The sequence below is a fragment of the Mauremys reevesii genome, linkage group 27 (assembly GCF_016161935.1).
Source record: "Mauremys reevesii isolate NIE-2019 linkage group 27, ASM1616193v1, whole genome shotgun sequence".
Taxonomy (NCBI): Eukaryota; Metazoa; Chordata; order Testudines; family Geoemydidae; genus Mauremys; species Mauremys reevesii.
This window is the reverse complement of record NC_052649.1, coordinates 7,270,932-7,298,041: the sequence shown is the minus strand read 5'-3', so window position 1 is coordinate 7,298,041 and position 27,110 is coordinate 7,270,932. Positions and strand designations below refer to the sequence as shown.

At 46.1% G+C, this 27,110-nt stretch overlaps 1 protein-coding gene across 2 annotated transcripts; it reads left to right on the top strand.

Moving 5' to 3' along the window:
• Positions 1-348: 348 nt before the first annotated feature.
• On the top strand, positions 349-25,057 carry TOP2A (DNA topoisomerase II alpha). Of its 2 annotated transcripts, XM_039516898.1 has the most exons (35): positions 349-507; positions 626-784; positions 1,487-1,577; positions 2,250-2,313; positions 3,418-3,563; positions 5,368-5,465; positions 5,848-6,060; positions 6,257-6,430; positions 6,660-6,761; positions 7,442-7,579; positions 7,752-7,890; positions 8,231-8,388; positions 8,869-8,994; positions 9,574-9,684; positions 9,781-9,886; positions 10,601-10,710; positions 11,322-11,414; positions 11,900-12,014; positions 12,347-12,468; positions 13,188-13,336; positions 13,956-14,187; positions 14,297-14,431; positions 14,559-14,759; positions 16,129-16,324; positions 17,406-17,497; positions 17,837-17,983; positions 18,078-18,161; positions 18,828-19,025; positions 19,929-20,034; positions 20,321-20,461; positions 20,945-21,089; positions 21,239-21,303; positions 22,298-22,435; positions 22,915-23,144; positions 23,502-25,057. In XM_039516898.1, the coding sequence occupies exons 1-35, from the start codon at positions 475-477 to the stop codon at positions 23,646-23,648; spliced, it is 4,704 nt and encodes a 1,567-aa protein (XP_039372832.1). In that variant the 5' UTR covers positions 349-474; the 3' UTR covers positions 23,649-25,057. The 2 variants fall into 2 exon arrangements, with proteins under 2 accessions (XP_039372832.1, XP_039372833.1); XM_039516899.1 differs by lacking the exon at positions 22,298-22,435.
• Positions 25,058-27,110: the final 2,053 nt, after the last annotated feature.

Here is a 27,110-nt window from a genome sequence, read left to right as displayed (position 1 = left end):
CACAACTGCTGCTCATGGGGAGCTGGGGGGGGGGTCAAAGGTTGAGCCTGACCTTTGATCCCATGCCTATGAGGCCGGAGACCTAGCCTGACTCTCCTGCTTCATTGTTATTGGTTCAACCGCCTGCCAGTCACATGAATGTCCCAGCTGATTGGTGAAGTTTGAAAACCTTCCGCCCCTCTCTCCGCCTTCCTCGGCGTGTGAATGGCTGGTTTGAGCCAGCCGGCGTCTTGTGATTGGTGGGTAGTGTCCGCTCCTCTCCCACCGCTTGCGCGCGGTCCGAGCGGCGATTGGTGGGGAGGGACGGAGCTCAGCGAGCTGATTGGCCGAGGGCTTTGGGCGGGCTGGACGGAGGTTTGAAGGGCTCCTCGGGCTCAGACGTTAACGGACCTTCTGTCAGAGCGCGCGGGACCGGTCGAGCCGGGATCCCGGGACTGAAGCGAATCGGACCCGCCCCCCCCCGGAGTCCCCGCCATGGAGCTGGACGAGTCCCTGTCGCCGCTGAGGGTGGGTCGGGGGAGCCCCGCGCCCCTCCCCCTCCCCGGTGACCGGCTCTGCCCGGCGCCGAGCCCGGCTCCGGCTCCGGCTAACGCCCGCCGCGGGGCTTCTCTCTCTCCCCAACCAGCCCGTGCACGAGAACCCCAAGGTCGGCAAGGGGCGGCAGGAGGCGGCGGCGGCCAAGAAGCGCCTGTCGGTGGAGAGGATCTACCAGAAGAAGACGCAGCTGGAGCACATCCTGCTCCGGCCCGACACCTACATCGGCTCCGTGGAGTTCGTCACGCAGGTACCGGGGACGGGCCCGGGCGCGGCACCGCCGTGTGAACCCGCTCGGGGCCGGGCCCTCTGCTGTGCAGCGCCGAGCCCCTGGGCCCGCCGGACACGGCCCAGGACGGGAGCTGTGGCTCCAGCCCCCGCCCTCGCTGCCCGCGCGCTCCCCTGGCCTGTGAACCATACAGCTCGGGCGGGGCTTAGGGAGCCTGGCTGGACATGGGCAGGCGGTGCTGGCTTCAAACCGCTTGGACCTTTCTCCTTGTCTGCTGGTTCTGGTACCCGCCGAGCAGTGCGCGGCGTGTGCTCGCCTGGTCGTGAGGCGTTAGAAAGACATCGCAGTAGGAAACGGAGCCTGCTCGGTGGTGCTTAGTTCCTGGACATACATGGAAAATCATTAACATTTTAAACGCAGCAAAGAGTCCTGTGGCACCTATAGACTAACAGACGTGTTGGAGCAGGAGCTTTCGTGGGTGAATATCCACTTCGTCGGATGCATGTTCGAAGTGGGGATTCACCCACAAAAGCTCATGCTCCAAAACGTCTGTTAGTCTATAAGGCGCCACAGGACTCTTTGCTGCTTTTTACAGATCCAGACTAGCACAGCTGCCCCTCTGATCATTAACATTTTAAGCACAGTTGGAGAGCAATGTGGTTCGGGTATATAACTGCAGATCAGGAAATCGGTGAAGACCGTGTTTCTTAACTTTATTTTCAGCAAATGTGGGTTTATGATGAAGATGAGGGCATCAGCTGCAGAGATGTGACTTTTGTCCCTGGGTTATATAAAATCTTTGATGAAATCCTAGGTAAGTTGAGAGATGACAGTTCAGGTGCTAGCAATTTATTCCACTGAAAACAAATTGTGGATGCTATATGTGTTATATAAGAATCCGTAACCAAAATTTTCACAACTTTTGCATCATTTGACCAGCTCTGTGATTGATCAAATAATATCCATTGAATAGTTTGATAAACAATATAATTGTGTTGGGTAAAAATGAGTGTAATGTATGATAGTAATTTAAAAGCGTTTCTAAATTCTGAGGTCTTGAAAGGTGTCCTTTGAAAGAATGCCACTTTGTACTCTTAGTGTGACTCAACTGAAAACTGCCTCTTTAACATGGAAAATCTGTGATGCCCAACCTGATTTTCAGTAGCCTCTTTTCCTGAATTTGTGTACACCTCTACCCAGATATAATGCTGTCCTCGGGAGCCCAAAAATCTTACCACATTATAAGTGAAACCGCATTATATCGAACTTGCTTTGATCCACTGGAGTGCGCAACTCCGTCCCCCCGGAGCACTGCTTTACCGCGTTATAGCCGAATTTGTGTTATATCGGGTCGCGTTATATCAGGGTAGAGGTGTATTTTGTTCTCTTGAATACTCTGGGTTTAATTTTGTTATAAGCAGCTCAAATGTAAGTGTCATATCTGAGAATGTAATTTGGTAAATTTAAAATCCTTTCTCCATTTTAGTCAATGCTGCGGACAACAAGCAGAGGGATAAAAACATGTCCTGCATTAAAATTACAGTTGATCCGTAAGTCTTATTTCATTTCTCAATGGTTTCCCATCTCCTCAGGTGCCAATATGGGGAAAGTAGCTCAGCATTCAGGGACTCAAGGATTTTCTCCTTCTGATGCTGTTCTATTAGAGTGGCATAAGTAAAGAGAGCTATATGTTGTAGCCCATTGTTTCTCAATGACTGGCCTGCTGGTCCCTGAGATCTCCCTGACACGGGTTAGGAAGGCAGCAAAGCCAGTCCCTGGTATAAAAAAGATTGAGAAACACTGTTGTAGCTCACCCAGCTTAGACCAAATGTAACTCTCCAGCTCATCAAATATCAACCAACTGTGAAAGCTTGTGTTTTCCCTAATCTGGTTCTCCCACAAAGTGGTGATTTCAGGTCAATTCTCTGCTTTTATTCTTTATTCTCTACCTATTTTGCCCTTTTCAATATATTTCACACACACCTTTTTCTCACAGAGCACAAATATTTGGCATGTTTAATGTCATCAACTGTGTCTGCACATCTGAGACTACAGGGATTTAGTTTACTTGTGCTCCCTCTGCCGACTGTTTCTGCAGTTGCTGAACAGAAACTTTGCTTCTGCCAAAATGGTGGCTTTTTCCCCTTAGCAGGAGATGTAATAAAAAATATAGATTAGATACTTTGAATCCAAAGAATATTTCACACTAGATAAAAGTTTAGGGTAGGTCAAATTTTGGGCCTTAAGGCATTTGGCAATTTTGCTAAGGCTTATTAGTAAAGTAAAAGTAGTAGCTATAAATCAAGAGAATTTAAATGTATCTTGCCAGCTGATTTGGGCCCAGAAATCTGACCTATGTTAGTATTGCCTTCAAAGAGCATATTAAAACAGCCTTTTAAAAATGACTGACCAACCTATGCTACTAGAATCCAAAGCTTGGTGTTTCCCTGTCATTGAGAAAATGAGTTTATTTCAAACATCTAAGAACGGGGAGTGGTACAGAACAATGGCAAATAAAAAGCTCTTTGTTTTAGAGCCCTTTATGAACAAATGAGCTACCAAAGGGATTTGAAAGACTTCATATGACATTTTTCATTCCACAAGTAACACAGTTCAGTCAATTTCACTTTTACAGGAATTTTTTTTCTTTCCAGGGAGAATAATACAATCAGTGTGTGGAACAATGGGAAAGGTATTCCCGTTGTAGAACATAAAGTGGAAAAGGTCTATGTACCTGCTCTTATCTTTGGGCAGCTATTAACCTCCAGCAATTATGATGATGATGAAAAGAAAGTCACAGGTAGGAGATTGTCAGAAATTCCATATATTAGGTGGGGAAATATTTTTTGTTCAGCCTGATCACTGAACTACCCAAGTGTGTGTGAACAAGAGTTGGCAGCAGAGGATCAAAAGCCATCCAGTATTAGTTATCGGCTGCTTGTTCTGAGCAGCAGTGAAACTCACACGTCCTTCTCAAGTGTAACTGAACCACAAACTCAGTTTCTGCTGGGAGTCCTTTTCAGAGGGTTCTAAATGTTCAGTTATGGTAGGCACTCTTCCAGTGAGCAGAGCCACCATTCTTCTGTAGCAAGATGTCACGGAGTCCCCGGGCGATGCTCTGGAACTGCTCCCTACAAAGCCAGTCAGGACTCTGGTGAAGTCTCTCTGAGCAGACTGTCTTCAGGGCAAGAAGTTCACATGGCTTCCACCTTCCTGGGTCTGACCTTGGAGCATTCAGCATCCTCTGCCCCTCCGTGCGCTTCCCACAGCGAGTCCGCCCAGGCGGGGTCCTGGGGAAGCCAGATGGTCCTGCACCCCCACTGCGCAGTCAGACGTGACTCTTAGCCAGCCAGTAAAACAGGTTTATTAGATGACAGAAACACGGTCTAAAACAGAGCTTGTAGGTACAGAGAACAGGACCCCTCAGCCGGGTCCATTTTGGGGGGCAGTGAGCCAGACACCCACATCTGCACTCACTTCCCGTCCCCAGCCAGCCCCAAACTGACTCACTCTCCAGCCCCTCTTCCTCTGGGCTTTGTCCCTTTCCCGGGTCAGCAGGTCACCTGATTCCTTTGTTCTCCAACACCTTTAACTATCACCTTGGGGGGCGGAGGGGGAAGGGCCCAGGCCATCAGTTGCCAGGAGACAGAGTGTCAGCCATTTACATACACTGGCCCTTTGCTCTGCAACAATTACACCCTCTTATCCCACCACCTAAAGACTTAAGAAATGCACTGGGGAAACTGAGGCACCCCTACAGTATTCAGAGGAAACATTAAGAACAGTCCCACTTCATCACACAAGGGCTCTAAAACACAGCATCGTTGTCATTGTCACTGCTGCTGCCCAGAAAGCCGTGGATTTCTTTCTCGTCAATAGGGACAGGGTAGAAAGGAGGATCAAAAAAACATAATAATAATAATTGGAGGAAGAAGAGAGAACTCCTTTCAGACAACATTAAAAAATAATTTGAATAGAGCAGGGGTCCCCAACGCGGTGCCCATGGACGCATCTAAATGCGCCCGCATCCTGGCCGACGGTCAAGCATCCGTTGAAATTCAGTGGCGTTTTGGCGGATGCTCGACCGCCAGACGAAAAAGGTTGGGGACCACTGGAATAGAGCAATGGTTTTCAGCGTGTGGTGGATGAACCTCTGGGGGTCCGTGGACTGTCTAAGATTTCCAAAGGAGTCCACACCTCCATTTGAAATCCACAATGAAAAAAGGTTGAAAACCACTAGAGTAGAGTGCTCCATCTTCCTGCTAATGTAGAAATGGGGGAGCTCCAAATTGATCAGAGACCCGCTGCCTATGATCAGTACTAAAAATTGAGCTGCAGAGCCACATTAAAGGAAGGGTATCGCAGCGCCCCGCTTTCCAGCGGATAATGTCCTGTGATGCGGAAAGGGCCAAATCCCTGTGAAGGATCAATATTCCAATGAAACAGCCTTAAGGTTACATACCAGGTGCACAGGACAGCTTCGTGTTCTAGCCCACATTGTGGTCATACCAAATTGCCCGAATTCCTATTAAAACCCTCTACACTTTTTAAAGGGTTTATCATAAAAGTAACAGAACAAAAGGATGATTGCTTTATAATTCCAGGTGGTCGAAATGGTTATGGGGCCAAATTATGCAACATATTCAGTACCAAATTTACAGTGGAAACTGCATGTCGTGAGTACAAGAAACTATTTAAGCAGGTATGGATGCTCTGCATGGCTTCAGTTGCTTATTTCAGTAGGATGTAATTCTAGAGGGGTAGATTTTTGAACACTTGTCTTCAATTTGCTCCCGTAATATGTGGGTGCAATTTATATTATTTAGATCCAAGTGTCACAACTGGGGTAAATTTGGCCTTCAGTCAGTCACTGTACTGACCTGTACATTTAATTAAGTATTGGCTGAAAATCCCAGATCAGCTATTAGAGTAAGAATAAATGGACCAGAAAAAAAAATAAACTAATGTTCAGCATATAAAGGAGTTTTTCCCTCAATTGTTAGAGTTTATTACTAAGTTTATCTACATTTTAAAAAAATCAGCTAGCTTTGAAATTTGCATCTCATCAAAGTTTTCTTTCCCAGACCTGGACGGACAATATGGGAAAGGCTGGTGAAATGAAACTGAAATACTTTGATGGAGAAGATTATACATGTATCACTTTCCAACCAGATCTGTCTAAGTTTAAAATGACAAGTCTGGACAAGGACATTGTGGCACTGATGTCGCGAAGAGCATATGATATTGCTGGGTGCACAAAAGATGTCAAAGTCTTCCTAAATGGAAAGAGGCTGCCCGTGAGTGACTGTTCCAAAAACATTAATTCCTATATGTTTCCCTTCCACTTAAGCTGTGAGATTTTTGTCTAGATAATGCAAAAACTTAAAAATATTATGCAGTGTGGGACCGGAGTTCACGGGTGACTCTTCCGTGTACTCTGAGCAGGAGCATTTGAACATATTGTCAACAAGCTGCCTGCATTTATCTCTGCAGGTGAAAGGATTCCGTAGTTATGTGGACCTCTATGTGAAGGACAAGGTAGATGAAACTGGTAATGCACTTAAAGTTATCCATGAGGAGGCAAATAATCGCTGGGAGGTGTGTTTAACTTTAAGTGAAAAAGGCTTCCAGCAAGTTAGCTTTGTCAACAGCATCGCCACCACAAAGGTAACTTTCCTTTACCACATTTAGACTAGCTAATGGTTGGCTTTGTTACTAATTTTGTTGTCTATCTTGGCATTTTTCATGTATATAATCAGTGAAAAATCGTTAATTTGCCTAATATGCAAAGGCTATCTATATGTAGTTGCAATGCTTATGGCTGGTGACTAAAACATACAAAATAGTTTCACCCTTTCCCTGAAGCTTGAGCTCATATTTGGTCCTTTCTCTCTAGGGTGGCAGGCATGTTGACTATGTAGCTGACCAGATTGTAAATAAACTCATTGAAGTTGTGAAGAAGAAGAACAAAGGTGGAGTTGGAGTGAAGCCATTTCAGGTACAATCTCATGATTTGCATGGTGGAAAACCAAACTACAATGCTACTGTGAACTGAAACAACAATCTGTAGGATACTGTTTGTTACATTCATTTGATCACTGATAAACCCAGCCTTTTTTTTTTTACTAAGTTAGGAAATACTGCAGGTAAAGTGCATTAAATATAGAAGTCGGAGTTTCCAGTTTTAGTCAGCTGTCTGCTCTTTATTCAGCACCTGGGAAAAATAGCTTTGGCTGACACCCTCTGGAGTCAGAACACAATAATGTGCTTAGGGCAGTGTAGGGTGCACAGTGTATACACTGTATTTCAGTTTTAGTGGGCCCAGTTAGAATTTAACTGCACTAGGAAAATGACTTGATGGGAGAATATCTGTGTAGCAAAACAGCCAGTGATTTTCTTGACAATCCTAACAAATATAAAATCAAGCATGAGTGTTCACTGGCTGTCTCACCTACTCTAATCTTAACTGGTACTGCTTTGAAAATGCCCTTTAATTCTGTTCAATCCTAGACATCTAGTAATATTTTTTTTTTTAATTCTTTACCTATTGGTAGTTGGGCAGATTCTACATTTCAGTGTGTAATGCTGGCAGATCATTTCAGGAAGCAGCTGGGAGTGACACTAGTAGAATGAGATGCGTTTGTATGGGTTTGTCATGATGGTTCGATTTAATTACAGGTGAAGAACCACATGTGGGTTTTTGTGAACTCCTTGATTGAGAACCCAACCTTTGACTCTCAGACTAAGGAAAATATGACTCTGCAGGCAAAGAACTTTGGCTCAACTTGCAAACTGAGTGAAAAATTTATCAAAGGTGTAAGTATTGAGGTGCAGCAATTACATGCCAGCTAGAGGCATCTGTGAAATTGCCTCTTAAATTGAATGTGGTGAATATTGTACATATGAACTAATTTCAGTTTAAACAGTGAAAAGGATATAACATGCCATGGTTAAGACAACTTCCACAATTGGCTCTTCTGTATTGCAGGCAGTCAGCTGTGGTATTGTGGAAAGTATCCTAAACTGGGTAAAGTTTAAAGCTCAGAACCAGCTGAACAAGAAGTGCTCAGCTGTGAAACACACCAGGATTAAGGGAATTCCTAAACTGGATGATGCCAATGATGCTGGTAAATGTTTTAGACCATTTCTAAGCACAGTCATCTCATTCAAGCACAGTAGCAAAGTCCTTATCACAAACAAAAAAGAAAAACTGTTTCCTGTCCAGTCATGTCATCTACAGGAAATTATTTAAACTGAGAACAGAAAAATTGTGTGAAATGTAGTTTATATTAAATTTTCTCTTCTTGAAATCAGTGACTTTGGCAACAGGTGCCAACTGCTGTCCAACTAAATCAATGTGCATGTTAAAATTACTCATTCCACAGATAGCACGTTTCCTAAAAGTATATAAATGCTGAGTTGACTTTTTGAATCAAGCTGTTGATGAGGAATGAATTGCTTTTCTAGGTAGTAAGAATTCCACAGACTGTACACTTATCCTGACAGAAGGAGACTCAGCCAAAACACTGGCTGTTTCTGGTCTGGGAGTGGTTGGGAGAGACAGATATGGAGTATTCCCCCTTCGTGGAAAAATGCTCAACGTACGAGAAGCCTCTCATAAACAGGTTTGTGGGAATGCTTTTGGAAACAACTACTTCCTAGAGACATGGCAAGCTTTAAGTGTAGTGAAATATGCTCTGAGCTGAGACTATTACACTCTAGTTGGAAACCTAGTGTAATGTAACTATAGTAATGGCATCTTAAATAAATATTTGAGGCTATTCTCACCATCAGCCTGTCTTGCTGTTTAAGGAGCAGCATTGACAGATTTAGAAAGTGAGTCCTATCTAGTGCTTTGCCTGAAGGATAGTAGCTGTGATCTGGAGTGTGAAATCTGTTTGAAACCTCTTAGAGTAATTCAAGCGTTAGACATCAGTTTGAACAATAGTACATTTCAAAACAGAGGAAAGAGACTTCATGAGAAAACAAAGCACAATCAGCAGGGCCTGCCTGACCCAGAGCCTTTTCCTTTGTTTTTCTGAATTACATGAACTACTGCGTGTGTCCTGGAAAATAAGTCCTTGTTTGGTGCAATCTCTTTTCAGATAATGGAAAATGCTGAAATCAACAATATCATCAAGATTGTGGGTTTGCAGTATAAGAAGAACTATGACGATCAAGAATCGCTGAAGACCCTTCGCTATGGAAAAATTATGATTATGACAGATCAGGTTAGGTTCACTTAAAGATCAATATTTCTAAAATCAGAAAAATTACTAAATTACAAGAGAAAATATGGCTAGCAGATAAAGCAGGGTGGATCTGCATTGCTCCTCTGAGCACTGTTTTACCTGACTGGTTATCCATGTGTTCTTATCACACTCTCTTAACAGTTTCCACTTTGTACTGGGGCCACCATACTTCCTTCTCATAACATGAAACAAATAAAGCAGTGGGAAGTATCTCCACCCTCTGCTGCTGCTCTGTAGTGCTGAGCTCTGTGCCAGGCAGATTGGGAAGTCTGGAAAGAGACTAGTCCCCGGATGTACTCTGTGGCCAAGAATGGTCCTTCAGCATTTTCCCCATTTCTTGGTTAAGTTCCATGCTAAAATCTGGAAATCATAGTCTGCTTTCCAAATAGTCACACAGGTTGGTTTCCATGAGCCGGATCCCGGGAAATGCTGAGAGTCAATGGGAGTTGAGGGTGCTAAGCATCTCCCAAGGATAGGATGGTATACTGCTAAGTTGAGGAGCACTTGCTTTCCAGCATGCCTCTGGTTAAAATCTGCCTTCTGAAAACACTGTTTCAGGATCAAGATGGTTCCCATATCAAAGGCTTGTTGATTAACTTCATCCATCACAACTGGCCATCTCTTCTAAGGCACCGTTTTCTGGAGGAATTTATTACTCCCATCATAAAGGTAAAAGGCTTCCTAGATAGTAATCTAAACAAGTAGAGGAAAGTGTTAGTCTGGAGCTACATGTGGTTTCACAATCATAATTTTCATTCCCTCTAGGTTTCAAAAAACAAGGAAGAGTTTTCATTCTACAGCATTCCTGAGTTTGAAGAGTGGAAAAACAATACTCCAAATCACAAATCCTGGAAAACCAAATACTACAAAGGTTTGTCATAAACCCTGTGTGGTAGTGCTCGGAGGCCAAGTAAGAGCTCTCTCATTAACAGATAAATATATACATGAGTGAAATATAAGTGCTCTAATATAGCACAATAAACCACTCTGGAGATGTGCAAAGGGGAGCACCTAAAAACCTATGTTAAATGGGGTGTCCCTTAGTCTGTTTGTTCAGAAAAACACCTCTCCAAATGCAACCATGATCCTACAGGTATCCATTCTCCAAGTGTCAGTCCTATCTGCTTAGTTCACTGGATTTATTCTGGCTGTCCACAGTGCAGAGCCAGTAGAGATTTGGAAGTGATATCCGTTTCCTTCGGCTCTACTGATGGCAGTGCATGCTGAATTCTGATTCCAGAATCTTTTAATGCCAGTTGCCTGATGCAGAACACAGCTGGCTGATCAGAAATTAGTTTCAACCTTCAATAATAGCTTTTGGCATTTGTGGAAGTCATTGATAGACTGAATGTAGAACTTTACTGTGTGTGACCTTCTGCTTAACTCGTGGATTTCATGATACCTTACATTTGTACACAAGTATCCTGCATTTCAAAGGTAGTTTGTTTTCATAAAGGCATTGCAGCATGTCATCAAAAGTATACAGGATATACCACGGAGGTTAAAGACTTCTTGAAATATTTCTTTAAACTGTAGCTTAATTTGGGCAGGATGTTATTTGGACTCACTGGTATTGGCTCTGCAGGTTTGGGTACCAGCACATCAAAAGAGGCTAAAGAGTACTTTGCAGATATGGCAAGACATCGAATTGGCTTCAAGTATTCTGGTCCGGAAGATGATGCTGCGATCACCCTGGTAACTAGGAATACCTGAATGAATTACTGACTTGTTACTACTTTTAGTATTCTGTTACTTAGTGTGCTGTGGTATTTTCTGTTAACATGGTCTGAGGCCTTTGCGCATGAGACAAAGTATCTTTGTTAACACTTCCTTGTTAACTTGCTCCACGCCAGTCATGATTTTATAGACCTCTATCATATCCCCCCTTAGTCTTTTTTCCAAGCTGAAAAGTTCCTCAGTATTAATCTCTTCTCACATGGAAGCTGTTCCATATCCCTAATCATTTTTGTTGTGCTTTTCTGTACCTTTTCCAATTCCAATAAATTTTTTTGAGATGGGGCGACCAGATCTGCACATGGTATTCAAGATGTGGGTACCATGGATTTATACAGAGGCAATATGATACTTTCTGTATTCTTATTTATGCCGTCAAGCTTTTAGTTAGGATTAAGAGTAAATTATTGCATTTACTATGCTGTTAAGCCAGCCTGTTTAGCATGTGTTGGGCTTTGTTCTTCTGGTTCACGGCCCTCCTGCATACTGCTTTCATTGACAAGAGTAGTTCCCTGCGGGGAGGCCCAGTAGAGATGGTCTTAAACTTGACTCTTCATTTTGTGAATTTACAGGCCTTTAGCAAGAAGAAGATCGATGAACGGAAGGAATGGCTGACTAATTTCATGGAAGGCAGAAGACAACGGAAGCTACATGGTCTGCCAGAGGTGAATGCTTTTAAATACATTGAGGAACGCAGTTTTCCTCTCTTTCCCTTTCCCCGGGGCTGAGTGCGGTTTCATTTTGGTATATTAGAACAGTGTATAATATAGATTCAGGGAGCCGGCCAGTAGGAGATAGGACAATTACTGTGATGTTTGCAGGATGCTACAGATCAGCGTCTTCCTGTCCACTCCTCTCAGCTGGTTTGTGTAGACTCAATGTCAACTGACCAGGGATTAAGTTGATTTGACATAGAACACTTACCCTGGGAATAGCTTTATAAATAGAGAAGTGGTAAATGAAACTGGATTGTGGGAAGTGGAATTTCATTTTTATAGTGATGGCAGGAAGCTTTTGAAAATGGCAGTACTACAACTGGATTCAACTAGCTATATAAAACAGACTTTTGTTGTAGCAAGGCCATCTTGCTATGACAGAAGATGTGGGTATGAGCTCTTTAAGGCAATGTTAAATCTTTTTTTGTCCTTAGGATTTTGTATATGGGAAATCCACTAGTTATCTGACATACAATGACTTCATTCACAAAGAGCTGGTCCTGTTCTCAAACTCCGATAATGAGAGATCCATTCCTTCCCTAGTTGATGGTAAGTTACTCCTAGATGGTAGGATTTTTAGTATGTTCTGCCAAGAACTTAGTATTTGAATGCCTGCATGCCTATAAGGGAAGCAATATATAGTCTGTTGGCTTGAGTTCAAGACTGAGAGTTGGGAGTTCTGGGTTCTGTTCTCAAATCAGCAGCTGATTTTTTTTATATCCGTGGGCCAGTCTGTCTGTCTTTCTCACTATAAAATGATGACTAATAGCACCTCTTGGGGGTGTAAGTGCATAAATAACTTTGGGGGCCTTAGCTGAAAGGCACTGTAAGTGCACAGTATTGTAATGATCACTAAGGCAAATGTCATTTTCCCAATAAAGGTTTGAAACCAGGTCAAAGGAAGGTTCTGTTCACGTGTTTCAAAAGAAATGACAAGCGGGAAGTGAAGGTTGCTCAGTTGGCTGGTTCTGTAGCTGAGATGTCCTCCTACCATCATGGTGAGGTAAGAACCTACCCTGCACAATGTTGAGTATGGAGTCAAGAGTTTTCCCCTCCTAGCACAGGGGGGAAATAGTGGAGGTAAAACTCCCAAACAGAATGGATACAAGTTAGTTTGCTTGTTTTTTGTGCGTTACACTCTGAATTTAACCCTAGGTTGTTGGATCAGTCTACCCTGCTTGGGTATTCTGTCAAGTGCTGCCTCCGTAAACTGGGCTGACAACCAAGTGTGTTATAAAAGTCATACATGTAGGCTGAGATTTTTTTTCAAACATGCCTAATTTTCATTAAAGTGAAAGGGAATTGGGCACTGAAATCCCCTAGGTGGCTTTGAGAATTTCAGCCTTAGTGCCTTGCAGCTGATCAATGGCGAGGTGTACTGGAGCTAGCCACAAAGGAGGATGTCCATCCTGCTTTCCTGTTGGGCAAGGTGGGGATTAAACAGCCATTCCTAGAATGAGTGAGGGGGGGTTGATAGATGTTGCAGGGCAATCCAGGAAGTTTCCTCTGCCTCCTCAACTTGGGACAGAATAAAGGAATGTCTGTTCCTAAGGATTTGAGATTTAAGTTTTGATAGTGGGAATCAGATATTATTGGCTTGACTCTGCCACACTCACCTTCCATGCTAGTCCTGCCTTTCCCTGTGCTTTGGATGACTTGATCATGCGACTCTGTCCTTTTCAATTTTGCACTGTACGGTTTCAATTTATGTTTTCGTTGCAGGCATCACTGATGATGACCATTATTAATTTGGCTCAGAACTTTGTGGGAAGCAATAACCTCAACCTGCTACAGCCCATTGGTCAGTTCGGTACCAGGCTGCATGGTGGAAAAGACTCTGCCAGCCCTCGATACATCTTCACAATGCTCAGGTCAGTAGTAATGGCTTGTCAGATTAGCATTTGGCTTGACTTAGATGGCTGCATTTGAAGATTGTCTCTCATTCTAGGTGCTTGCTGACCAGTGATCAGAAGACATTCCTTTTTTAGCTCTGACATCAGAGCCTGTTCTTGCTACCCTAACACTTCCTGCTTTTACTACCATCCCTTTTGTTATGTGTCAGCATCCCAGTGAGACTTGGAACCACACTTATTTGGATTCAGATCAGTTACACGTTGCTATTGCTTTCACACACAGTAGAGAGGAGTGAGATGAAACAGGGATGAGAGCAGGAGAGAGGAACAAGAACTGAGGAGCAGTTAAGAGATGAGGCTGTGCTTGTAGAGTTAAGCATAGTGTCCTTGTGGAGGTGCAGTTGTCTCTCTGACCCTGTAACGCCTTCTGTTACACTGTTGTATATGTGTTCCTTGAGTTCATACATGATTGTTGCTTTGACGCAAGGTACCCCGTGGAACATGAAATCTTCCCAGGACTTCTGAATTTTGTACAGATTTTCTACATTTGGCCTGAGGTTCTGGAATTACTCATTTGGTTGTTTCTATTTTCTAAACACAAGAACTTAGGCCCAAATTCTCTCGTTGTCCTTTCTAGTTCATTGGCACGGTTGATCTTCCCTGCAACGGATGACAGTGTTCTGAGGTTCCTGTATGATGACAACCAGCGCGTAGAGCCAGAGTGGTACATGCCTATCATTCCTCTGGTACTGATAAACGGAGCAGAAGGTATTGGCACTGGCTGGTCCTCTAGGATCCCCAACTTTGATATCCGAGAAGTTGTGAATAATATTCGCCTCCTGATGGATGGAGAAGAGCCCTTGCCAATGGTAAGTAGATCCATTAGGAAATCAATTACAGCTCAGTCTTAAGATTCTCCACCAAATATTGGCGTATTTATCAAAGTATAAGTTGAACCCAGTATTCTTTACCATTTAGCTTCCTAGTTACAAGAACTTCAAGGGTACAATAGATGAACTGGGACCAAATCAATACCTGATAAATGGGGAAGTGTCTATCCTGGATTCGACAACCATTGAGATCTCAGAGCTTCCAATCAGAACATGGACACAGGTAGGAAATGCTAAATTGTCCCCAGGAAAGTATCTTTTGTCCCATAAAACAAAAAAGGGATGGTTAGTGTTCACAGCTTTGCTGCCTGGGAGAATGTAGAGTTGACTTGTTTTAATTCTTTCCTCAGACCTACAAAGAGCAGGTGCTGGAGCCCATGCTGAATGGCACTGAGAAGACTCCACCACTAATAACGGACTATAGAGAATATCACACAGACACCACGGTCAAGTTTATAGTGAAGATGAGTGAACAAAAACTGGCTGAGGCAGAGGCAGCTGGGCTGCATAAGGTCTTCAAACTCCAAACAAATCTCACCTGTAACTCCATGGTACGTGCCAGCTCTCTGGAATCAGATTATCACGGGGAGTCTCTGATTTAAAGGAGTTTAACTGAAAAACCTAATGTAATCGCAAATGCTTGTAGCATTTTTGAATGAAGACACGAAAGAGACTGACAGCAAAAATATCCTACCGGATGGAACCCATTCGCTCCACTTTTCTACCTTACTCTTATGTTGCTATCTTAAAGTGCCATTCCATAAATACACCTCTACCCTGATGTAACGCGAAACGATATAACACAAATGTGAATACAACGCGGTAAAGCAGCGCTCCGGGTGGGTGGGGCTGTGCACTCCGGCAGATCAAAGCAAGTTCAATATAATGCGGATTCACCTATAACACAGTAAGATTTTTTGGCTCCCGAGGACAGCGTTATATCTGGGTAGAGGTGTATCTTTGGAAAGTCAGGGTGTACCCTGGGATATCTGGGGCAGCGTAAGGGGGTGTGGATTTGGTTGTCATACTAAAGGTGATCCTACCATATTGTATAATCCACTGGAGGCTCCCACACTGTAACAATGCCAGCACTGACATTAGCATTACATGATGGGGGTGACAATGTAATGTCATGATGCAACAGTTAGATCCCAAAGGGCAAAGTTTTAACCTTCAAACAGCCCCATGGGCCTGTAGCATTTTTCTAGGAGCTTTGAAATCCTAAAACTGCCTCTTGTGGTTGGTGACTTACACAGAATCATAGAACAGTTGGGCTGGGAGGGACCTCAAAGGTCATCTAGTCTAGTAGTTTTCAAACTTTTTTTTCTGGCGACCCACTTGAAGAAAATTGTTGATGCCCGCAACCCGATGGAACTGGGGGTGAGGGGTTTGGGGTATGGGAGGGGCTCAGGTCTGGGGCAGAGGGTTGGGGTGAGGGCCCCCCCAGCTCCCATTGGCCAAGCTGGTGCTTGGGGTGGGGGCAGCACATGGAGCACTGTGGTCCCCCCCACCCTAGGAGCCAGACCTGCTGCTGGCCATTTCCAGGGCGCAGCACGGTGTCAAAATAGTTAGGAACTAGCCTGTCTTAGCTGGGCAGCACCGCCGATGGGACTTTTAACAGCCCGGTTGGTGGTGCTGACCGGAGCCGTTGCAACCCAGTGCCTTACATTCTGCAACCCAGTACTGGGTCGTGACCCGCAGTTTGAAAACCACTGATCTAGTCTATCCCATACGGTGAGGCAGGATTAAGTAAACCTAGGTCATCCCTGATAGGCCTGCGTGTAAGCTGGCATAGTATGTAAAATGACTGAGCTGTTTTGATTTGCATGTTAATTATAGGACAAATGTGCCCCTCAGCGTAATTCAGTAGTTTTGAATGTCACCTTCCAGTCATAACTAAGACTTTGTCCTCTGCCCCAGGTTCTCTTTGACTCTGTAGGCTTTCTCAAGAAGTATGAGACTCCTCTGGATATTCTCAGAGAATTCTTTGACCTCCGACTCCAGTATTATAGTTTGAGAAAAGAGTGGCTTACAGGAATGCTGGGTGCAGAGTCTGCAAAACTCAACAACCAGGCTCGCTTCATCCTGGAGAAAATTGAGGGCATAATAGTGATCGGTATGTAGTCTCTGTGGTGGTTTTGGGTTCTAGTCAAATGTCCTTTTTAAAGCCAGTAGACAGGCTCAGTGCTCTCCTGAGGTCTCTTATCTATTCAATTTGCCTTTAATAACTCATGCCGGAGCTATCCTCCCTTTTTGATGAAATGCCACAGGAAGCCGCTTCAGTCTGCTTAGTCTTACCGAACAGAGGATTCCAGTATGCATTACTCAAAATAGGATATTACATAACTTTTGGATTGTTTATTCTGTTCAGAGGTTGAAAGATTTTCCAGCAATTGTTTAGCGAAAACAGCCCACCAACTTCTGACCTAGTTGGGTTAAAATGGAGCATGGGTGGAAGTGGTAATATTTGCTTTTCTGTTTCTAATTGGAGCGGATGATTCTTGAGCCCAAATTTTTTTTCCTGTATTTCCATGTTGAAGTTCAATGTTATGTTCTGACTGGACTTACATTTGGAATCCTGGGGAGATGCAACAGCATTTGGGAGAATCATGAGCTAGGAACAGAATACAGCTCTTCCAGATCTCCCAAAACTCAAACCTCGATCACCTTTGCCATCTCTATCCAAAAGGATGTACTTTAGTGTGTGCACGTAACCAAATCCACTGAAGATGTACATAGATGCATTTTCCTAAAGAGCAATGCTTCCGAGTTTGTATCTAGAACCAACCTTGTTAAATGATTTTCTCCTCCCCTGAAATGCACCAAATACAAATATGCAAAGTCCTCAGGCAGGTGCCCTTAATGAGCATTTGTAGCAATTTGGCAGCCTGACAACACTTCATGATCAGCCAGGGCTCTACATTTTAGTACAGCTGCTGGCTCATTTCACGTGTTACTCTGTGGTTCCTTTGTGGTGATGTTTGCAGTAGGGATGGAGAGACTATTTCGTAGGATGCTGTGCTGTTACAATCATGCCGAGCTAGTCTGTGACTCTTATCTGTGCCATCAGTGCTGGTCCAGGATCTTACCCAGCTTTACGATTTCATGGGTCAGCAGTAAATGGTAAATGTAACGCCCATTCTCAGCCAGTGAAACCCAAACTTCAGGGTTTCAGTAACTGAAATGTCTGTTTACAGAAAACAAGCCCAAGAAGGAGTTAATTCAGGTCCTTATCCAGAGAGGGTATGAATCTGATCCTGTGAAGGCCTGGAAAGAATCTCAGCAGAAGGTAACTTTTCTATCAACTTCTGTTTTCCAAATCAATCTGTCTAGTATCTGAAGACCTCCCAAGGATTTAAAAAACAGAAATAACTAGACAAATGTGCTGTTCCTTTCTAGCACATAGGTTTAAATAGCCCGTTTGTTCGTGCATGGGGTCCTTTTGGGGAAAGCTACACCAAATACAAGTTTTGTATTTAGCTCTGAAGGTGAGGCCTCTTTCTTGCTTGTTTCTTGTGGCACTGAGTTCCATAGTCTAAGTCCAGCTGAGAAAGTTGTCTCAGAGCACAGTCCTCCTCTTTCTATGGAAACTTATTTATAGAAGTTGAGGTTCTAAATCTCTCTGTAGGGTGCAGAAGAGGAAGAGAGTGACAATGACCAGGAGAACGAATCTGCTGCAGCCTCTGGTCCAGACTTCAACTACCTGCTAAACATGCCTCTCTGGTACCTGACTAAAGAGAAGAAAGATGAGCTCTGCAAACAGAGAGATAACAAAGTATGTTGGTTGGTTGTGTTCTTCCAAAGCTAGAAAGCGAAGTGGTGTTTAAATTCAAATGAGCAACTAATGTTTTCTGATTGGCTCATTCTAGGAAACGGAGCTGGAAAATCTAAAACGTAAGAGTCCCTCAGATCTGTGGAAGGAAGACCTGGCTGCCTTTATTGAAGAACTTGAGGTATGTAGATGTTCAGTGCAGACAGCTATAAGATCTTGATCTGCTTTGTTTCCATCACAGAAACCTAAAGAATATAACTTGAATGTGCCATATGAGCCTGATCTCTCCCTAGCAGAGGTGTAGGCCCCAGCCTTATCCATCTTGCTGGGTGGGACAGGGTGTCCCTGCTCTGGGGCAGAGCTGGAACCAGCAGAGAGTCCAGCCAGGAACAGTGGCTGTTGGAAGGCAATGAGATGAGATGGGACTTTGGGACAGGTGAGGGAATGCCAGAACTATGAAGTAGTCAGGGAAGGCCTGGAGCAGAGAGCTTGTTGGAAGAGGATATTGCAGACAGGACGATGAGCCTGAGTGGTCAGACTATGTCCAGATCATAGTCAATACTTGTGTAGCTTTGTACTCACCTGGCCTTTGTCCATTTCAGTTCTGGTTGCTCTGCTGTACTTTTTCCCCAATTCCTTCTATTCTCTGAGTAGTAACTGGAACTGCAGCTGTGGCTTAAATAGTGCCTTGCAAATAGACAGGTCTGTGGAAGCTTCACCTCATCAGATGATAGGAAATGCACCATAGAGTCATTCACCGAGTATCTGCAAAGGGTTGTTTTTCTTGGTCGAACAGGCATGTTTTCCTTAAGCTCACTGGTTTGGTTTTTTACAATCACCTCTGCAGGTTGTGGAAGCCAGAGAAAAACAGGATGAGCTAGGTGGGAGAGCTGGCAAAGCTCTCAAAGGGAAAGGGGGGAAGCTAAAGGTGAAGAAGCTGCAACTGGCTGAAGTTTTGCCCTCGCCACATGGCAGGAGAGTTATCCCTCGAGTGACTGCAGAGATGAAGGCAGATGCGGAAAAGAAAACTAAAAAGAAAATACAGGTAAAACGAAACACTTGAAAGGACTCTTAGTTGGGCTCCTTCTTCATCCAGCCTTCCCTTTGAAATTGCAATTTTGGGTAGGTGAACATGACCCTGCACAGCAGACGCCTGCTACGCTTCTGTGCAGAGTTTAGGGGTAAGCTTGGCTGATGCTCTCCAGGCCAGCAGAGAATAGAACCTGGCCCTGGAATCACTGGAAGACGTGTTTGAACTGGTGTATTCCACTGACTAGGAAACCTGTAAGAGACAAGTGCTGCAGGCAAGTTCACCTCTTCAAACTGGCATTTGCGTTTCCAGTGACATTATTTCTGGTCTCTCAGTGTATCATTGCTGTGGATATTAGAGTCCAGGGCAGAGTTTTGCCTATGCTGTACATTGTTCATTTAAACCAGATTCGACCTTTCCCTATGGCTATTTGTAGTTATACAATTCAGCCAATCACCACCTACAAAAACAAATTATCCCCTCACCTTTTGTTTGCCCTGTAGCTAATCTCATGGCTCCTTCCCACACAGCCTATTCCCTCAAACAGATGTTCCAGCTAACCTGCACTCTGTTTTTAAACACACCCTGCTCAGCTCTGCATCCCCCCACACCCTTCCTGGGATGCCACTGGGACATAAAGAGGCAGCAAAGCTCTGGCAAATGGGCAGGGCAATGTTTTTCTGTATTTAATGGTTGGCTCTTGCTGTTTAGCAGACTCATCTGCTTTGGAGAACGATCACACCTGATTTGCTTTGGCTGCTCCCAACCAAACCAGCAGTTTATTGCTTCATGTACTGTAATGTGGTATTTTAAACTGCTAGTTCATCCCAGTCAAAATGCTAATCTCTTTTCTCTGTATTCAGCCAATTTAAATATGGAAGAGCCAGGCAGAGCTCTCACATCTCTTTGTATCTTTAGACTGAAAAAACGGAACTTGAGGAGGATCAAGAAGGAAACTCGTCAGAAGATAAGAAACCTGCAAATCTTAAACAAAGATTAGTAAAGAAATTTAAAACTGAGCAAGGTAAATATTTTGTACATGTGATCCCTTCCGTGGAAAACGAGGGCTGTTCCGAATGTGGTTGTATGAACATGTCCGGGAATGGGAGGTGGAATCTGGGACCAGTATGCTCAAAAGAATTAGGTGAGGGATGTGGAAAATGATCATTGTTTGGAGGCATGACCAGAATGTCTCTCCTGTGTTAAAGCCAGAACCCGCTTTGTTAGGTGCTTTACCGCTGACTTTAACTTGGACTTCTGAGTGCACACGTAGATTAGCTGATACCTCTGTGCGCATCCAACTCTTTCAGGTACTAAGAAACAGTCCACTTTGCCGTTCAAGCCAATAAAGAAAGAGAAGAAACGAAATCCCTGGTCTGCCTCAGAATCTGATTCAGAGTGTGATAGTGAGATGGCCCCTCCCAGAGAGAGACCGATTCGCCAGACAGCAGGTGAGCAATGCCACATGGACCGAAGTAGGCACTTAGTGAAGGGTGAAATGGAACTTGAATCCGTAAGGCTTGGCTACACCAATTATAGAGGCCCCATAGTCAGATGATCCCAGCAAGAAGTCATTTTTAAGCTGATCATTTATCATGTTATACACAAGAGCTAGTTAATTCCATTATTCAGTCAGACGTCGCAGTTCTATTGGTCACACCTCTGGTGTACTGGGGCAAAAGTGAAGGGGTAGGAACCCGAGAAATGTGGCTATTTAGTTTAACTGCTGCATAACTATTTTATAAAATCAACTCTTTTGTGGGTTAGCAAGCCCAGATCTGTGCCCATTACATTGGATTCTCTCATAGGTGCAACCTTCAACATCTGTAGGTAAAATATGACACAGATCATTGAGATACATGCTACAAAACCCATAAAGAGGTCTGATGAATTGTACAGTTAACAGATGAATTGCGTCTCTTTCATTTTGTTAGCAAAAACCAATTACACATTGGATTCGGATTCGGATCTCACTGACGCAGATGGGAATCCTCAGTCTCAGGAGGTCAGCGACGAGGATATTGTCTCAGAAGCAAACTCACCAGGGAAGTCTGCTCCCAAGGCCAGGGGGCCCCCCAAGTGAGGATCTTTCTGTATACAGTGGCTAGAGCTGGGGTTTGCTGAGTTATGCTCAGTGGTTTATATTGGATAACAAGCTACATTTTTTTCTTTGTGGATGAATTGTTTAATACATGAGTTCAAAAATATGTTGTGGGGTTGTGTTCTAGGAAAGCCAGTGAAAAGGCAGCTAAAGAAGAATCGAAACCACAACAGGTGCAAAGTGCTATCTCTAGTAAGTATATGCCCTGAACGAGATCTTTGGTTGCCTTAATACCCTAGACTGGTTGAAAGTATGCGGGCACCCTGCGGTGTTTCGATACATGCTAGACACGGACAAAGCAGAAGGTTATAACAAACTGAAAAATCTCCTCATTGTGAGATGTTGTTAGGAAGTCAGGAGAGCTGGCCTCAGTGAGCTGCTTTATTCTAGTCTGGCTCTGCAGGTCAAATCGACGTCATGATTAAGCCAGACCTGAAAGTGGATCTCGTTCTTACAGTTCGAGTGGATCAGAAATGAGCTCATTCCTGTCAGAGTCCCCGGGCGATGCTCTGGGACTGCTCCCCACAAAGCCAGGCAGGACTTTGGGGAGCCTCCTCTCCCTTGGATCAGCCTGTCTGCAGGGCAAGGAGCTCACACGGCTTCACCTCCTGGGTCTCTCCTTGGAGCATTCAGCATCCTCTGCCCCTCCGTGTGCTTCCCACAGCAAGTCCCCCCAGGCGGGGTCCTGGGGAAGCCAGAGGGTCCTGCACCCCCACTTCACAGTCAGACGTGACTCTCAGACAGCCAGTAACACAGAGGTTTATTAGCTGACAGGAACATGGTCTAAACCAGAGCTTGGAGGTACAGAGAACGGGACCCCTCAGCCAGGTCCATTCTGGGGCCCAGCGAGCCAGACAACCCCGTCTGCCCTCACTTCCCATCCCCAGCCAGCCCCAAACTGAGCCCCCCTCCAGCCCCTCCTTCTCTGCTGAGTTCCTTTCCTGGGCCAGGAGATCACCCGACCTCTTTGTTCTCCCCCACCTTTAGCATCGCCTTGCAGGGGGGAAGGGCCTGGCCATTAGTTGCCAGCAGACAGGGTCGGCCAGAAACTGAGGCCCCCACACAGTATTCAGAGGAAACATTAGGAACGGCCCCACTTCGTCACAATTCCAGTCTTGTATTTACAGTCAGACTGAAATAGTAAGAGCCTGGCCCTTGAATTCACTGTTGATTTTATTTACTCAAGTTCAAATCCAGGATACTGATTATGAAAATCTGAGTCAAACTTCTGCAGCTCCTTCTGTCTCTGCCCCTCTTGGTAAGCCGGGAAAAGCTGCACCCAGAAAACCTGCTGCGGGCAAGAAAGCCACCAGTGCCGCTAAGGGTAGGTGAAGTTCAGTCTTTCGGAGCTGCAGAAAAGCATCACAGTTGTTTGGTGCTGGTTACTGATGTATTTGGAAACAATGGTGAGCCCAGGTATTTGCCATTTCGAGGCCGGGGTGTTGACTTGAGCTTTTAATGATTTTGAAAAGGATCTGGAGTTTATGGCAAAGGGCCTCTTTAGTCACTGTCATTTTTAAGGAAAAATTCTATTTCTGGGCATGGTACTGTGTGCTCTTTCCCTCTCTGCTTCACGCCGCGTGAGAGCCTAGAGCCTGAGTCACGTGCTTTTGGGGTGAGCAGCTGGATTTGGAAGCAAGAAAAGAGGCGGCTTCCTAGAGGTCCCTGCATGTCTCTCCTGTGCATGAGGGAACCAAGCCGAGAAACAAGGGCGTGTGACATCACCACGTTTCTGCTGGGAATGAAACTCGCAGGAAGCAAGTAACTAACCCAAAGGCTTAACTGCAGCTGTTGCTGTTTCAGATCCGCAGCCTTCCATCGTGGACGTTCTAGCCAAGAAAAAGGCAGCACCCAAGTCCTCCAGGACAGCAACAGCCAAGGCAGGAAGTTCAGACTCCAGCGTTGACGCTGCAGCTCCTAAGAAGCTGGCCCCCGCCAAGGGGAAGAAAACCACCGCCAAAAGGAAGCCAGCCTCAGACTCGGATTCCGATTCTGATTTTGGGTCAAAGCCGCCAAAGTCGTTTACAGTTAAGGTTCGTATTGTGCCCTGCACCAGGCACAGAGAGGTGCCCCCGCCACGCCTGGTCTGGAGAAGGCAAGCGCTCGTTCTGGGCATCAAGTGTAACGTCAGTCATTCAGTGGGACGGGGGCCTAGGAGCCCCGTGTCCACCTCTGCCTGCTGCTGGCCAGAGGAAAGCAGGTGCAGTTGGGATGCTGCTAAGCCGCACCAATCCCAAAATGCTGTTTTGGTCCCGGGCAGGAGCCTGGGCGCCAGCCCTGAGACCAGAGGAGTGCAAAGGGCCGACTTGCTCTGGGGCTCCTTGGCCTGGCTCTGGCCCAGTGACTAGGGAGGTGTCAGATGCTACATACCTGTTTGTTTTCTCCCCCAGAAATCCAAGGTGGAAGACGAGAGTTTTCACATTGACCTAGAATCTGACTTGGACAGCCCAGTGGCGCCTGCCCCCTGCACGAGGCCTGGCCGTGCCCGAAAGCCCATTCAGTACCTGGAAGAGTCCGAGGAGGAGGAGATGTTTTGAGTTTTAATATGAAGATTTTAAAGTGCTGCTGATCTTGATTTACAAACTCGTTCTTGGAGCAGAGCTCTCAGCAGGTGCTGTTGATTCTCCCCAGAGAATTGCAGCTCTCGGGTCCAGGAAATGGTTTTATTGAATAATTAGCACTTGCCCCAAAATGTGCCGCTGCATGTGAATGCTGATCTCGTTTTCCCCCCATTTCCATTTGTTGGACCAAGACCCCCTCCAGCAAGAATCAAGCAGCAATAGCATGTACAGTTAGTGGGTGAGAATCCTATAGCCAGTTAGCTGGAGGAGCTAATTTCCCTGGCCTTTCATGGTCATTTTAGTGCAGAAGCAGACTTTTAAGCCCACCAAATACCTTACCCCTTCACGTATGCTCCCTCCTCTTTTGATTGCCTTAAAGAAGCTGTAGAAATGTTTTACTGCCAGTCTCTAGGCTGAACAAGCTGCAAAGTGAGGCGAGACCTCTTGGTCAGAGGGAGGTTTTCTTGGTTTCACCCTTCTCGCGCCTTCACAGTCTGTCTGTTCAGTCCAAGCCCCACTTGGCTCTTTTAGTGGCCAGCATTTTGCCAGCTTCAGAGTTTTTAGCTGTGCCACTTAAGTCTGATTTGGATCAACTTGCCCTGAGAAGAAAGTGTGTGCGGCTCAGGCTGTGCCCGCTCCGCACTCTGTTCAGCCCGGCAGTCACTTCTCAGGAAACAGCCCTTTGTCCCCAGGAATAAACTGCAACATCAACTGCCCGTTGGGTGCTTGAGCCCGGTGCTGAGGGAGCAAGCGACCTTGGTGGAGTGGGGGCGTTGGTGACGAGGGAGACGCCTTCAGGACTGGCTACGGCCAAAGAAAATCCTTAACATTGAGAAGGAGCGTGGTCGTTCCAGTGCCCCCATGGCAGACTGGCCATTAGGGTCCTGTGCTGCTGGTGTCCCAGGTAGGGATATTAGCCAACTGCCTCATCACACGTCTGAAACAAGTTTAGTCCTAGTGACAAGGGGCTTCCCACTAACTACTCCAGTGCCCAGCTGAGGAACGTGAGTGCAGTTTCTCTGTCAGGCCTGCTCACGCCACCCATTATCTTGTCAGGTCTGAGTGCCTGGAATCGGGCTGACCAGGATACCAGCTTGAAGCCAGTTGCCACAGACATCTAATGGCCAGGGTTTATGTAATCCAGGTTCCCACGCAGAAGGAGCTGGGAAGTGTCTTGTTCCTCTTCCCCGAAAAGGCATCCCCTGGAGGATTTGCCCACTGTTTCTCTGAAGGGCTGATGTTCAATGTTTTTCCCAGAGCCAGTTCCATGGTGCTGAGTGGGATTGCTCGAGCGTTTGTCTCTGTAAATATTTTCTGTGTTTGTGACGTCCTGACGTTCTAACTGCCATTTTTGTATTTCTGTAATAAAGGTTTTTTACACCAGTTTTGCTCAGTAACGCTGCTATTTGTTTCAAGCAGGTATTGTCCTCACTGGGAGCTGTGCTGCTTTTCACCAAGGTCCACCTCATTGTCTTGGTTTATACTAACGGCTTGGACGCACTGAATCACCCCAGGCGAAGAGGCCTCAACCCCATCCACTGCCTCTAGGCAACAGGTCTAAATGGGGTCAGTGGCACTTGCCAATATTTGCTGCCTTATATAAGAGCAACATGCAAATGATGTCCTTGTTGCTTCTTCCCTGCAGTGAATTATCCAGCCTGACGCTGGCATGGCACAGACGGCCCTGACAGGGACTTCACTGAATCCATGTTTGGACATGTCCCTGGGGCGGAGACCCAGGTCTGATTGGCCTGGAATGTGTCTACCTCTCTGGTGCTGTAAAATTAACAAATGGTGTTGGATCAAAGGGGCAGATCAGGCTGAAATCCCTTGTGGAATGCAGGGGACGCCCGCAAAGGGCAGGGAGACCATTTGGGGGGGGGGGTGACATGCACCTTCCTTTATAACACTGGGTCTGCAAAGCCAAAGAGTTCGTCACCGTGGCAGCCCTTGAGATGCTTTTCCTCAGTGACCAATGGGAGCAATTCTCCCGTTGAGCAGAGATCGCAGCCCCTGGCACGGGGTGAGGTAAATGCTGTTCCAATACTTTCAGCATTTTGCACAGCTGGCCAAGACCCCTTGATCTCCCCACACACACACACCCCTCCCCAAACCCTCACCAGCAAAGCTGAAGCCTGGCGTTTGTTAAAGGGGATTTCGAGTTCTCCTGTTGGACAAGTATCGTTCTTGTGCGCTGTAGCCAGGGGTGTCTTGGGGGGCAGGGATAGCTCAGTGGTTTGAGCATTGGCCTGCTAAACCCAGGGTTGTGAGTTCAATCCTTGAGGGGGCCACTTAGGGATCTGGGGCAACAATTGGTCCTGCTAGTGAAGGCCGGGGGCTGGACTCAATGACCTTTCAAGGTCCCTTCCAGTTCTAGGAGATGGGTATATCTCCAATTATTACCTTACCCAGGGCACCAACCCCAAGTCCAGCTGCTCCGCCATTGCTCCGTGTCTCCTCAGGTCTATCTTCAGGCAACCTAACAGTAAATCCTTTGGTAGGGCTGGAAGCTTCTTCCGGGGCTTGCAATGTGGGTGCAAGAGTGATGCAGTCTGCACCCATCCACCGCACCGGAGCGCAGCACGAGCAAGGTCCTGCATGGCAATGGAGTGAGCCCGGGACGGTGGGAGGCAGTGGGAATCTGTGCTGGCCCCGTGCTCCGTGCAGCTTGTAGCTTGACAGTGTCGGGTGGCGCAGTCGGGGGGGCTCAGCAGCTGGTTTTATGGGAGGCACCGGAGCCAGGGCTGCTGCCACTTGCAACGTGTGCTATGAGCCACCCTGGGCAGGAGCCTGGCGTACGTGGCTGCCCACTTCACCGCCTCGCTCTTGGGAAAACGTAGCCGTTCGGGGGGAACGTGGTGGCCAGGCAGAGTCTGTCAAAGTGGATACTTGACCCACGACGCTGCTGCGATTTCTCAAAAAGAAATGGGTGGTTTTCTCAGGGCCCCAAGCTTGAGAGCCAGCCCGAAGCAGAGGGTTTCACGTGACCTTGCCCGGTCTAGACCAGCGGTTCTGACACAACAGTTCAACCACTTCCCCAACTCCGAGCCGCTCCAGCGTGGCTTTAAAGGCAGCTGAGAGAGCAGCAGTGCCTGGCCAGGTAATGCCAGCGAGGGCATCCCGCAGCGTGAGCCCTGCCCAGCCAAATCTGACACGGCCCGAAAGTGAGAGCCTCAGGTCTGGGGTGCCACTAAAGCCCTGCCTGCAGCTGGCATCCCCCAAGCACTGATGGCAGCAGCTTCATGTTCGACTGCCCCAATGGGCCTGGGGGGGGGGGGGTTACTCAGCCACTTTCCTACATGCCTCCAGCCCCCCACTTAACCTGCTGCCTGTTTCCCGGCTTAGAGCCCAGGTGGATGCAGGGGCCTGTCAGCAGCCGGGGGACGGGGTCAGAGCTCAGCTGCTCAGCGAGCTCTCCGGGGCAAAGGGGGAGGGATT